The sequence below is a fragment of the Mustela nivalis genome (assembly GCF_964662115.1).
Source record: "Mustela nivalis genome assembly, chromosome: 17".
NCBI lineage: Eukaryota > Metazoa > Chordata > Mammalia > Carnivora > Mustelidae > Mustela > Mustela nivalis.
Window position 1 is genome coordinate 49,364,873 of NC_139036.1, and position 14,038 is coordinate 49,378,910.

The 14,038-nt window shown below is 53.1% G+C and overlaps 1 protein-coding gene across 1 annotated transcript; it reads right to left on the reverse strand.

Moving 5' to 3' along the window:
- Window positions 1-531: 531 nt before the first annotated feature.
- CACNG1 (calcium voltage-gated channel auxiliary subunit gamma 1) lies at window positions 532-11,230 on the reverse strand (the record flags this gene model as incomplete). Its single annotated transcript, XM_082706788.1, has 4 exons — window positions 532-758; window positions 1,064-1,201; window positions 2,079-2,153; window positions 10,996-11,230. 4 exons carry the CDS (start codon window positions 11,228-11,230, stop codon window positions 532-534), a joined length of 675 nt encoding a protein of 224 aa, XP_082562914.1.
- Window positions 11,231-14,038: the final 2,808 nt, after the last annotated feature.

Below are 14,038 nucleotides of genomic sequence, written 5' to 3' on the forward strand. Positions count from 1 at the left end.
CTTTTATTTCAAACATAGTCAGACTCTACCCAGTTAAAAAATGCTCCTCAGGTGTCTTGGAAACCAAGGAGGGAACGTTCAGTTCACTGGAAAGGGTGTCTTGTCCCAGAGAAGGAGGGAGGGGCTGGCTATTTGCACAGGCAGCACCGGGACTGGCAAATGAGCACAGGGCGTCCCTATAGGGCTCAGGGAGGACACCTGGACCCTGCTTATTAAAGACAGCTGGCTCAGCGAGGCCCACGTGCAGCTCCAGGGGAAGGTGGGTCCTCACCAGACACCTGCGCCCCTGCCAGCCCCGCTGTCCCCCTCCCACCCCGGGCAGGTGTGGACCGTGTCCACTTGCTGGATTCCCGGGGGAGCCTGTCACAGCCCAGAGAAGGGCTCAGAGATGGAAGCGGCAGCGGTCGTCGTGGGGTAGGTGGGACCGAGGACAGGGAAATCTCCCGCCTCCTCTCTAGAACGTTCTGGGCCAGGCTCAGCTTCCCGAAGGGAAAGCCCCAAGGCGGGGCTGGGGCTGGGGCTCCGGGAGGGCTAGTGCTCGGGCTCGGCGTCCATGCACGACTCCCAGGGGTTCTGGGGCATTCGAGGCAAGGAGAGGAGCAGGAGAGCCAGGCCGCCGAGGAAGAGGAGGATGAAGGCGGAGCAGGCGCAGGCGAAGGACCAGGAGTAGGAGTACTCGATCCACACGGTGTGCTCGCTGTCGATCATGCGCTTCACCGACTGCCGCGTCACCTCCACCGACACGAAGATGCACAGGCCTGGGGCGGAGCGGGACCTTCAGGGCCGGTGCCAAGAGCGCCCAGGCCCAGCTCGGAGCCGGGGTCCCGCCCGCCGCCCGCCCCGCGCGTGAGCCGCGTCTCGATCCTTCCAGTCGGTGCTGGCGACCAGCCTGGCTCTCCGCGCCACCGATGCCCGCGCAGAGCGCACAGGCGGCCCGGATCGGCGTCCCCGAGGGTGGGGGGGGGGCTGCGGTTCGGCCCGGCTGGCTCCCCACCCCCTGGTGGCCGCAGAGCCGGCGGCCGCGCTCCCTCGCCCGGGCCGGTGGGGAGGGGACCCGCGCTACCTGCGAAGGCGTAGAACATGGACGCGGGCCGCAGCAGGTAATCCCGCTTCTTCCGGAAGGACAGCAGCGCGCACGTGGTCCCCATGATGATGAAGCCCAGGCTGAAGACGGCGATGGCGGCGGCCGAGATGCTGTATTCTGCGGGACAGGGGCGGGCGCGGCACCGCGGCTCAGCGGCGGCCTCTCGGCGGCCGGACGGCTGGTGCGGCGCGTCCTTGTGCCCATGGCTCTCGGGAGCCATGGTCCCCAGGGTCCGCGACGAAACCCCAAACTCAGAGTCACACAGCGGGGACAACAGGCCCCCTTCCCACTCCCGGGGTGGGGGTAGTGGCGAAGCTACAGGTTCCCCCTCGGTGGGGGACAGAGGCCTGGCAGCAGGCGGTGGGGACGGGGGCGCACGTGGCCGCAGACCTTTCTGGAGCACAAAGCTTCTTGGGAGCCAGGGAGCCTCGGGCGGCAAGCAGCCGCAGCAGGGGTGGCTTGTTCCAGAGCCCTGTGCGTGATCGTGTGTGCGCGCGCGCGCCCCGCATGTGCAGAGACTGACCGAGCGGGCATGCTCATGTGTGCGCGCTGTGTGCCCACAGCCGTGCCGAGAAGGTCCCTGCGGCACATGCGCTCCGAGACCCCCTGGACCGCTCCCAGGGTTCCCCCCATGGGGCGGGGTACAGGCAGTCACAGAGGGAATCAGCTCCCCGCGGGCTCTGATCCGCCCTGAAGACCAGCACCGGGCGCTGGAGTCCTGTTCCATTTCCCGGTCACTCCGGCCTCCCCCCCCCCCCCTCCCGGCGCCCGGCAGGAAGACGACTGCGGGGCCTTCCAGGAAACGTCTCCTTCCAGGCTCCCTCCGGATTGCCGGCCACTGGGGTTGTGCTCTCAGAGCGCAGAGAGTCAGGCTCAGCCGCTTTCCCTCGCAGGCGGCAAAGACAGGGCTTTTGGGTCAAATGACTTTGTGGCTCAGCCGTCTGGCCTGGGGGCTCTCTTCCCGACCCTCCCTGCTTTCGCCCACCCCACTCACCTTTCTGAGTAGTGACTTCGAAGATCTCCGAGGTCTCGCCTGGGTTAAAATGCCTGAAGTAGGAACAGTTTTTCTCTGCAAAGGAGGGAGACAGCCTGTGAGTTGAGCCCAAAAGCCGGCAGACCCGCCAGAGGCTCCACCAAGAGAGGGTGAGTGTGATATCACCCCCCCAGGGGCCCTTCTCACCCTAAACCCAGAATCTGAGCCAAAACAAACATCTTTCTCCACCCTTACACCAAAATTTCAGTAGGATAAGGGGGTTTCATAAGAGGCTAGGAGATCTTCAGGAAGCAAAGACTGATGGAGTGGAGAGGGCAGAGTACTGGGGGTAGTGAGCCCATTAGGCAGATGGGATAACTGAGGCTCAGGAACAGGTTTTTCCGGGGAGGGGGGCAGGGAATACCAGCTACAAAGGGCCAGATGGTGGTTCTCACCTGGGCCTTGTTGGGGAAGGTCTGGAAACACATTTGGAGTCACAACTGTCAGGGGTAACTTGGCATGTAGAGGATAGAGGCCCGGAATACTGCTAATCACCCTGCAACTTCAGGACAGCCCCTCACAGCATAGAATTAACTGGCTTCAGTCTATCAGTAGGGCTGAGTTTGAGAAAGCCTGATCACACCAACATCATGCACTGGGTGTGACCGTGAAGCAAGTGATGTTTTTCAAAAGCTTTCCAGAAGATTCTGATGCTCACCCAGTTTGGAAAGCCCTGCTCCAGGTTTCTTAAAATGCCCCACAGAGAGATTTTCTGAGTGGACCAATGGATGGATTTGGGTGGAGGGTAGGGAACTTCCATTTAAGGGCCAAATGTGAGCGACCATTATGTCATTTCATCAGACCCTTCACACCTGTGACCAGACACAACCTCCCTTGGCAGGTGCTTGTTCTAGTGGATTAGTGTCAAAAATTCTATAGAAGATGTGTGAACAGCAGGACTAAAAATCTGGATTTGATGGGGCCCAGAGGAAGGATTCAGAACAAAGAGATTCGTGCTGGTTTTAAACACAATTTCAGGCATAATTTATTTTCCATTTTTCTCCCTTAATTTCTCTTGTAACTTGACATTAAAGGATATTCATACTGCTTATTGAGTACAGTTTAATATCCTTTACTCTGTTTTTAGGAAGTAGGTGAATGGTTGTCTTAAAAATATATATTATTTTGTGTTTCTTTTTAAAAAAATTAAATTGGGTTGCTTTTTATTTGTGTGAGGCCCTCCATTGATTTCTTCTTCCTGTGGGTCCGTGACGCTCCGTAGAAAACACCTCCACTCCTCGTTTAGATGGCCTCTAGGTTGTGCATTCATTTCTTCACTTTCAGGCTATGTTTAAATTACTGAGATGATTATTGATGCTGGGTGTCCTTTGGAAAGTTACCAGGGGTGTTGCCAAATCATAGCTTTCATTGGTCTGCAGGCTTTCTTCTATGTGACCTAAGTCATCTTATTGCCACTTAAGCCTATGGCCTCCCAGTCCTCCCTTCCCCCAGTGTCAGGGTTGCTGCTCCTCCCATGATGGAGAAGGAAATGACCCCTGGAGATGAGCCGGGTTTAGCAGCAGTAAATATTCTGCGAGGTAAACAGCCATCTCTCTGAGCTTCTATATTTAAATCACTTTCCTTTCGAGCAGAGTTACCTGGAGTGTCTGAATGCCGGGCGGTGATGTCAGATTAATGCTGTTCTTTTCTCTCTCACAGCTTCCGGTGCTATTTTAAAACATAATGCAGCTCTCTTCTATTCGTTAGATTATTAGCTCTAGATTCTTTTAAATCACTGCTTCAGAATGGCTCTTGCTCTGTCGTAAGTCGCCGTGTGTCTCCCTCTGGACAAAGGACCATTTCTGTTTCATTCTTTAAGGGCCAATTTCAGTTGTCATTGAAAACCCTCTGAAAAGAATTGACTGGATTCGAGTGTATTTCACGGTCAGCTGCCTCCCTGACTACTCGCAATCCGGGAGTTAAAAGCTTTTGGAGCGAAGGGCCGTGAGATGAAGGCCCATCAGAGCCCAAAGCATGGAGCTATTGGGCAGCTCCGGGCTGCTGGGCTGCTGTCGCCGAGGGAGTGTTGTCAGCCTCCCCCCAACCCCAGATCGGTGGCAGGCTCCGGCCTGACAGACCGCCGTATGCATGAAACCCGTCTTAGCTCGGGTTATAGTGGGATGCTGCATGTCTGAGGAAGCCTGCCTGTGGATTTTCTTGGGGAGATTTTCCCCTTCAGTGACCCAGGGACACTCCTACTCCCTCTCCTCCCCTATTACATGATATCACGTTGTGTGGAATAGGAGACACCCAATGGGAGGGATTCCCACACCAGGCATCCGGAAGGCTCCGCTGCTCTCTGATCGGGCTGAGCTTAGGGCAAGAGAATGGTTGGGCTAACCCTGTCCCCTCTCTTGAACTTAGCACATGAGCTAGGCTAGTGTCTTCTGCCCTGAACCTTGGGGTAACATCAGCTCGAGGGCCCCATGGCTGCCCATATAAGACCACAAACCCCTTCATGGTCCCTGATGACTCCAGCAGGGGTTGGGGGACATGTTAGACCCAGGTACCATTTCAGACACTTCCAGCACCAACCAGATGCTCATTCAGGAAAAATCAAGCTGAGCATCTGCCCGTGTCACCGAAGGTTGCGCAGTGTCCTGCTGAGGTGGGCAGACCTCGCTTCTGCCCCTTTGTCTGCAGGGTTCTGGGTACACTCGGCATCGAGAGCAGCTTGAAAAGGAAGGACACCAGAGACAGGTCTGGTGTGGGCCACTTAGTCACAGGTGAGGGGCTTGGAGGAGAAGGGCAGTGGTAGCTCTCTGACAACTGTGTAGGTTCTGAGTCCTCCTGCTTCTGCCTTTCTGACGTCCTTCCATGCCTTTCCTGAGCTTCCGTCAGAACTGCACAAAGCTCAGGGCTTTGAGCTTGGTCTTCATGGATGATAGCCCCTTCACTGGGGGCTTGCCAAAGAAGCAAGTGCTTTGGATCAAGTTAGTGGCGATTTCAATGTCAGGGTGATGATCTCGGACTAATACTCAGGAAGTTGAAAGTTCCCCCGGCTTCCTTTGTCTCTGCAAAAGGCCCATGGCGACTCTAACGTTTGTATTTCTATTTTTCGGTATTCCAGAAATGTCTGTCATATACCGTCATAAGACTCAGTGGTCTAAAAATTTAAGTAGGTTATTCCTTAAAAAATATGGTGAACCCAGGGCACGTGGGTGGCTCAGTTGAGTGTCCAGCTCTTGGTTTCAGCTCAGGTCGTGATCTTGGGGTCATGAGACTGAATGCCATGTCCGGCTCTGCATTGGGCTTGGAGTCTGCTTAAGGCTCTCGTTCTCCCTCTGCCCCTCTCCTCTGCTTTCTCTCTCAACAAACATAAATCTTTAAAAATAATATGGTGAATTCAGCTATTAAGCTTGACTGTGGTTGGAGAGTCCTGGCTAAACAAGCATTCTGGTTAAGGGAATGATAACACACAACTATATCTAACTGCCCATTTGAAACAACAACAACAAAAGGCATGTTTGACTCTAACCTGAACTTAAGTTAATGCAGGTTTCCTCTGATAGTTGGGATAACTTCTGTGATTAAGGGGTACTTCTGGGTTATCACTGAGAATGTATCAGTGTACCCAGTGCTGGTTGATGCAGATTTTAATATCTTAAAAAAAAAAAATACGTTGTTGGTTGACACAAAACTAAGGAACTAGTGACTTAAGCATTGGAAAAAAAAAATAGTTCACTTACTTGTTACTTGCATCAATGCCAGGGCTGTTTTCACCCTTTTTTGTAAAAGTAGTTCTTGGTGCTCCCGACAGTGGTTTCTCTATGCTCTGTCTCCCCTTACCACTCAGATTGAGAACTTTTGTCCAGTGGATTGAAGAAATCCCCAAGACCCAAGCCCAGAAGGTCAGAGCATTGCTGTTCTCTTGCGGGGGGTGGGGGTGTCTGGTTATGGCCTGGATCTCTAGCATGGGCTCATGTGGATGGGAAAGGGAGTCCCTGAAATTCTTGATGCTCTTTCCTATGGCTCCAGTTCCTGCACCAGGTACTGGAGGAGAGGACAGGCCATATGGGAAGTGGGGTACTGGGGCAGTCTGCTGCCTTAGCCTGGAGAGATAGAGCCTGAGACAAACAGCATTCTGCCCAATCCAAAAGCAGGGGATGTCCCCTCTGGGGTGATTCACTTGGGCTTTCAGACAGACAGCCTCTCCTGAGGGTAAGGCCCTACTCTTACTCTGAAGGTGTTAGAATTAACCTCAGATGTCGATCTTTGCATGACTGTTCTTCTAAAGCTCTTTGGGTCTGTGGGAAAAAACCAGATTAGACAATTTATGTCCTCAGAGCCTCCAGCGTTCTGTGGTTCAGTGGGACCTTGGAAAGTCTCCTCTATGGAACCAGCTCCTAGTTGAGCGTCTTTCAAACCATGTCATGTCAAAAGTTGGCCTCCTAAGTGTTTGCCTGGATTGGCAGCTTTTTGGAGTTGTGTTTGTATGTACCGTGGGGGTTATTGTATGGCAGTGGGCTGGAGAGACAAGGGGCTCTGGATCTGAGCCCTGGGTGTTGAACTTGTGACAAGGTTAGCTTTGGGAAGGCCACTCTGAGTCTCAGATTTTGCACATGTAGAATGAGAACCACCTGAAGAATGTGAGCCTCCTTACTGGGCTGTTGTGAAGTAGTCTAATGTAGTGACCAAGAAGGAGAATTTTAAGGGCATGAACTCTAGCTGCTCTGCCATGGTAATTGTGTGACCCCGGTCAAGTGACTCAACCTCTCTGTGACTCATTTTGTTTATCTGTGAGGTGGAATGATGATAATAGTACAGGTCTCATAGAGGATTTTGTGAGGATTAGTTGAGTGCATCTTTATTTCTCTTTGTCACCCCACTGCCTTCTGGCCTCCATGGTTTCTGGAAAAACATCAGCTGTAAATCCTACCTTAATAAGATCTCTTGTATGTGATGAGTCATTTCTTGCTGCTTCCAAGATTCTGGGTCTTTATCTTTCAGCAGTTTTGATCATGATGCCTCTAGGTGTGGATTTATCCTACTAGAATGCGTTAAGCACCATGGATTTATAGATCAATATTTTTCATCAAATTTAGAAACTTTTCAGCCATTATTGTTCTGCTTTTCTGCTTCCTGCTGCTTTCTCTCGCCCTTCCATCTGGGACCACCATTATGCATATATTGCTCATTTGATACTATCCGGCAGGTCTCTGAGGCTCTGTTCATTTTTCTTCGTTTTTTCCTGTCTATTCCTCACACTAGCTAATCACAATCAATCGATCTTCAAGTTCACTTATTCTTTTTTGCACCTGCTCAGATCTGTGCTCGAAACCTTCTAGTGAATTTTCCATTTCAATTATTATAGTTTTCAATTCCAGAATTTCTATTAGGTACTTTTGTTTATTTTCTTGTGTGTGTGTGTTCTTTTTCAAAGATTTATTTAGTTATTAGAGAGAGCGCGCACAATTAGGAGGGGCAGAGGGAGGGGGAGAGAGAATCTCAAGCAGACTCTGTGCTGAGCGTGGAGCCCAATGTGGGGCTTGATCTCATGACCCTGAGAACATGACCTGAGCTGAAACCAAGAGTTGGACACTTAAACAACCACCCAGGCACCCCAAAGTATTTTTTTTTAAGTGACTCCATGCCCAGGGCAGAGTGCAACATGGGGCTTGAACTCATGCTATTACATCCTTTTACAGTAATTTCTATCTCTTTATTGATAATTTCTATTATGAGACATCATTCTCATATTTTGTTGTTTAGACTTTTTCTTAGTTCTTTGAATGTATTCTGATTTAAAGTCTGTAGGTCCAACATCTGGGCTTTCTTAAGGATCTGTTGATTGGTTTTATTCCCCTTTATGTATGGGCCATACTGTCTTACTTCTTTGCATGTCTTGTGATTTTTTTTTTAACTTTAAATTTAAAGCTGGAATATTTAAACAATATGATGAGCCACTCTGGAAATCAGAGGCCCACCTTTCCCTAGGGTCTGTTCTTGTTGGCATTTGCTACTGTTTGTTGAGCGACTTTAATTAATTTTGTAATGTCTGTTTCCTTTGTCATGCTGGACCACTGAAATCTCTGCTCAGGTAGTTTGGGAACCAGATCACATTTTGTAAAATGCTTGGAATGAATCCATCTCCCAGTCTTTACTGAGGGGCTCTGTGCTAAGCAGAGAGCTAAGTGCTCCACTCAGCAGCGTATATTTTTGCCTTAGCTTGAACTTTCTGCTTGCCCACAGCCTCAAGATCAGCCCAAGGTGAGAGCTTAGGACCCTTTCAGGCCTTTCCTTGTACACCATACAGCACGCTTACGCACAAGGCCTTCTAAATTCTCAGGAACACGGTGGAGCTTCTCAAAGCCACCTATGGACATCTCATTCTCTCGCTTTTTTGGTTAGCCTCCTCTTTGCCCTAACCGTTGTATAATGCCTCAGGAAGCAATGTTAAACAGCTATTAAACAATTAAACATTTGTTTAATTAAAAATATTAAACAATTCTTTCTAATTGTTTTTGACAAATACCCCCTGAGAAAAAGACTGTTTCCACTGATTGAGCCCAGCGTCAGGTCGAATAAAGACAGCCTTGCAAGGGAGAGACTTCCAGGGAACCCCCAGACAGATCAGATAATGACAGTTCTCCAGGAATGAGGCTTTGAAAGGGCTCCAGCTCCATCTGTCCCCTTTGGGGGCTGCCAGGCTGCTAAACTTTCAGCGTTTGCAGGCTGTTGGTTTTCAAGCCTATGCCAGAGTTGGGGAATGGGGAGCAGGAATAGAGCAAGTTTAAGTATCACAGAACTCCCCGTTCTTACTGCAATTCACCTATTTTTCTCAAAGAAGCACTTGCTGGATTACTGCAAGGCTGGTTAATTTCCAGCGTTCTGAAAGAGTGTATTCTGACCAATTTTGCCAGAGTTCTCCTTGTTTTTATGGAGAAGAGGGTTTTTGGAGATTCTTACTCTGCCATTTTTTCTAGTGTCGTTCAAAGTTAAAATGAAGGCACTGAAAGCAGTATTTGGCAGATGGTGCTAGGTTGGTGTTTGTGGTTATTACTGCCGTGAATAAGATTTGAGAGAACATGTATGAACCCTCTTCCTCCCTCCAGCAGAGAGTAATCTCACAGAGCACAGGGAAAGTGGGTGGGGAAGGAAAAAGGTGTCCATCTGCAGAGAAAGGAGAGGGGAGAAGGCAGGAACATACTTCAGAAGCTTGTCGCGGGGAGGGGGCAGGTAGGGCAGGGCTCACAAGTGTGGGAGGGAGGGTTCACTCTGGACCAGGGGAAGAAGGCATAGAGAGGGACTCTGGTCAGGCTCAAGGCCAAACCATGCCTGCTGGTCCTCTGTAGCTAACCTCTTGCTTGTTAGTCTCTTCCTTGTACGGGCTTGCCTCAGCTCCCTGCTCATCTGCTCTATAAACTCACCAGATTTTTAAAAGGCAGGTGCTTCTGAGGACAGGTGGACTGGACCGGGGCAGTACCTCCCCATGCATGGGCCAGCAAGAACCTGCCTCACCCTGCCCTGCCCTGCCCTGCCCTGCCCATGGGAGTTGTCTGAGGGATGCGTCTGTTTACGAGCGTGCTCGGCCTCGGCTAAAAGCGTGGGCATGGGAGCTATGCGGATACCCTTCAAGCACATGTCCATGTCCGTTAAAGCCCTCAGCCCCGGGACTCAGTGTTTCTAAGACAGCTGGGTATTTACGAGGCTTCCATGTATCTTAGGGGGAAATGAGCAAGCCTGGAGTTTTCTAGAGCCAGCGGGAGGGAAAGGAGGAGGAAAAAGACAAGTGGAGGAACGGGGTTTGGGCTCCTTTGTCCCATACACAGACTGCGAGATCTCCGGGGACTTAGCACCAACTTCCGCAGAAGGCAGGCTTCAAGGAACACCCAGTCTGATCGCAGGGGGAATGATTCTGGAAATCAGGTGGGTCCCGGTACTCAGGCTGGTCCACTGCCACCTTACAGTGACATCGGGGAGCCCTGGAAGGGACTTGATGTCGCTGAGCCCAAGCCCTGGGTTTTACAGGAGGCAGCAGAGGCTGCAATGGGCTTTGTTGACCCCGGAGTCACTGGGGGGCTGTGGGCATTGCGTGACAGAGCCCAGACCTCCCATTCTCCATGCAGGGCTCTTTCCGCAGCATGGGCTCTGTCTGCTGTGAATGTGGGGGGCTCCCCATTTGCAGAATTGTCTGGTCACCCTCACACCAGGTGCTCCCGACAAGGAGCCCACCTTTGACGTGCCGTTCAGTCCCCTGGGGGTGGGGGCAGGAATTGAGGAACACACTTAAAACTTAGCAGCAGCTATGCTTCCCAACCCCGCAGGGGTCTGAGCTCAGAGAATGCACTGGAATGATGGTTCGGACAAAAAGCAGGTCTAGGAGCAGGTCCTGCTCCACAGAGGTGTGGCCTCTGCTGTCAGGCGAGAGCCCTCACCTGGCTGCAGCCTTCACTGTGGCTATCCTGAAACTCTCAAGAACAATCCCCGGGAGCCCTGCGTTGCCCTGTGTGCCCCACCGTATGCACTTTCTGGCCGATCCAGCCTGGGGGTGCGGAACGCAAGTGCCCATGGGTCCCTCCGGCCACTTAGCCTGTCCATGCAGGGAGAGAGTGGATGAGAGGCCCCCACGGGGGGCAGAGCCACGGAGTCTTTCCTGAGCCTCTGGTCCCACCTGCACAGCCCTGTGTTCGGGGCGGAAAGCCGGAGCCCTCTGCGGTACAGAAAGAGCTTGAGGCCAACAGTCTCAGTTTACAGACCGGCTCTGGCCTCCAGTACAACCGCACACAGTTCCGATCCTCCTCCCCCGGCACAGAGGGCTGGGCGCTGTTGCTGTCCCAAGGCAGGGGGACCTGCCCTCTCTCCCACGGGCAGCTTTCCCAGGGTAGGGGTGGTGAGGAAGGGCCGGGCTCAGACAGGATCAGAGTGGGTACGTTACCCCCAGGCAGGGTGATGGGTCCGCAGGTCTTGTCCGTGCTGTCAGTCATGACAATGCGCTTGGTGCAAATCCGCCAGAGGCCAAAGTGGGCCGCCTCGCAAGTGGCATTGTGGTGTTTCACCTCGGGGCTCAGCACGGCCCAGTGGTCGGTCACCACGGCCACCATGGCCAGCACGATGCCCACCAGGATGCAGAAGAGGGTGGCGCGGACCTTCAGCGCTTTGGTCTGGGACATGGCAGTGGCTGAGGAGTGGGTGCCCTGGGCACGGTCTGGTGGCAGTGTCTCCCAGGCAGGTGGCAGTTGGGCTGGGGAGGTGGCGGCGAAGACCGAGTCAGGGGTAGAAGCTAAGTTTAGTGCATCCGGCTGAGCCAGAGGGGGCTGGCCTCGGGGCTGAGGGACACCAGACGGGGCCGAGCAGCTGCCCAGACGTGTCAGGGGCCTGAGCGAGGCTTCTATTAATGCGCACCTCAGGCATGTCACCAAGGATAGCTTGTCCTCAGGTTTCAGGGCTTTCTTTCCCTCTTGGGACCTAAAATACCTCAAGGAGGGGCCAGGAGAGAAGGCTCTAGATGGTGGCTTGAGACCTCCACATTCGGCAGCTCAGGACACCTGAGTTGGAGGCAGTGAGGGTTAGGACACCGGGACACTAGGTGTGTGAGGATCTGCTTGCTTTGGGCTCCAGGAGGAGGCGGCCCTGCTGGGTGGGGGTAGGGGACCCTGGGGTTCACTGGTTCCACAATCTGGTGGGCGCTCACACTCAACAGGCCAGTCACCAGTGGGGGCGGGTATGAGTGGGCCTTTGTCCTGGAGGCTTGGGGGACTCAGGATCCTGCCGAGGGACACCTTGGGGATCCCCTACCAGAATGTCTGGAGCCCTAGTATGTCCCCAGACTGCAGGAAGATTTCTGGTCATTCCTGGGCCTGGCATTACCCAGCGCCGTGCCCGGCGTGGGAACGCTCTTTCCTTTTCTTTCTTGCCTGCTTTTTTTTTTTTTTTTTTAAGATTTTATTTACTTTTTGCGAGAGAGAGAGAAAAAGAGTGCACAGTGGGGCAGGTTGGGGCAAAGGGAGAGGAAGAAGTAGGCTCCCCACTGAGCCAGGAGCCCAACACAAGGGACTCGATCCCAGGACCCCAAGATCATGACCCGAGCCCAAGGCAGATGCTTAACCCACTGAGCTACCCAGGCACCCCCGGCTTTTTCCTTCTCAGTTCTCCTCCCATACCTCCAACTGGGTCCGGAAGGAAAACAGGCGGGTGGGGGGCAGTCTCCGCTCACCCTTCACGGTGCAGACCAGCCTCCCCATCCAGGTGCTGAATCTGCCAGAGCACCTCCCTCAGCCTTCCGCATCCCTGCCCTCCCTCTCTCCCTGCCCCCTGTCTCTGCTCCCCCCCCCCACTGCCCCCAACCTCCTGGCCTCAGTGGGGGGCAGGCTTGTGCAGCAGGGGGAGTCCTGAGTCCTCCAACCCAGGGAGCAGAGCATTAAAGACGGATGGCCCCTTCCTCTTGACGTGGCCTTTGTGTGTAAACCTGCCCCATGTGGGCAGCTCCAGGGGTTGCAGGCGAGTCGTCCTCCCCAAACTCCTCCAAATAGACCACGTCTGCTCCTGGAGGCTGCTGCCAGGCCGCCTGTGCTAGGCTGCTCTCTAGAACCTTGCTGGGCTAGTGGTTGCTGGGGTTTGCTGGGAGGCGGGGCTGGGGGACAACCGCACCTGCTGCAGGGGCCCTCCCCTTCCCAGGGCAAGGAGGGAGGACAGCGTTCTGGGGAACCAGCCTGCAGGGGGGTGGGGGGGAGGGGACGAGTGGAGTGGCCAGTCATGGATCAGAGCCTGCTCTGCCCCGCTGGGCTCTTCAGCCTCCCTAAGCGGCCTTCCTGCATCTTAAATGAGGGCAGTGACGGCTGGCTGGGGAGCTGGCGAGCATCATCGAGCATCGGCGATCATGCTCTTCACCAGCGTAGCCTGTGCTAGGTGCTGTGGGCAGAATCATATCCCGCCTCAATTCAGATGTTGAAGCCCATACCCCGAGGTGAGGCTATTTGGAGCTGGGGCCCTTTGGGAGGTGGTTAGATGAGATGAGGGCCTGGGAATGGGGCCCCGTGATGGGATTAGATTAGTGTCCTTAAAGGAAAAGATACCAGACAGCTTGTTCTGTCTTTCTCTCTGCTACGGGAGGACTCAGGGCGGCAAAACCCAGGAGGAGGGCACTCACCAGAACCCAAGCGGGCTGGAGCCCGGATCTAAGTCTGCCAGCCTTCCAGAGTCAGGAGAAGGTACATTTCTGTTGTTTAAGTCATTCTCTGGTATTTTGTTATCTGAGCTAACAGAGCAGGCTGTCGTGGACGGCTGGTGATCTTACTATTACTTACAGACCACAAATGTATCAGCTTTCTCTGATGGGCGATAAGCTTCTGGAGGGTAGAGACAACATGCTCATTCTGGGTGCCCTTAGAGAACATCCCCAGATTTGAGCCCAGGATGGAAATTCATGTATGTTTGTTGAATGACTAATGGATGGCTGGCTGGACAGATGAACTGAAAGAAGGAGACAGAAACTCAAATAATTTACAATCCAGAGGACATTTCTATGTTGTTCAAGGCCATAGAGACCTTAACAGTGGCACCTGGGGCAGACCCAGACCGCTTGGACCAATGGTTACTTTGCCTCAAGGTGCAGAGGGACACCCTGGGAGGGCATCATCATTACCCCTGCAGTCAAGTTCAAAAGGAAGCAGCCTCGTGAGATCCAACATTTTCTACAATCTTTAGATATATCACACTCAGCGAAACGGGGGTTGTCTATATTTTACTCGTCCAGATGAACCAGTTCTCCTGTGTCCCAAATGACTCCTCTTTTCCCAGTTAGGGCCAGACATCACTAGGGGAAGGAAGGAAAGATCTCCCAGAGGTGGACCTCATTTGGAGTTGGGGCCAGGGCACACCTGGGAAGGGGCCGATTAAGTCTTCCCCAGCAATGTGCTGATCTGATTTTGAGCTCAGCCTTAATTAGGCTACGCCATGGCCTTGGGCATTTGGTTTTAAGA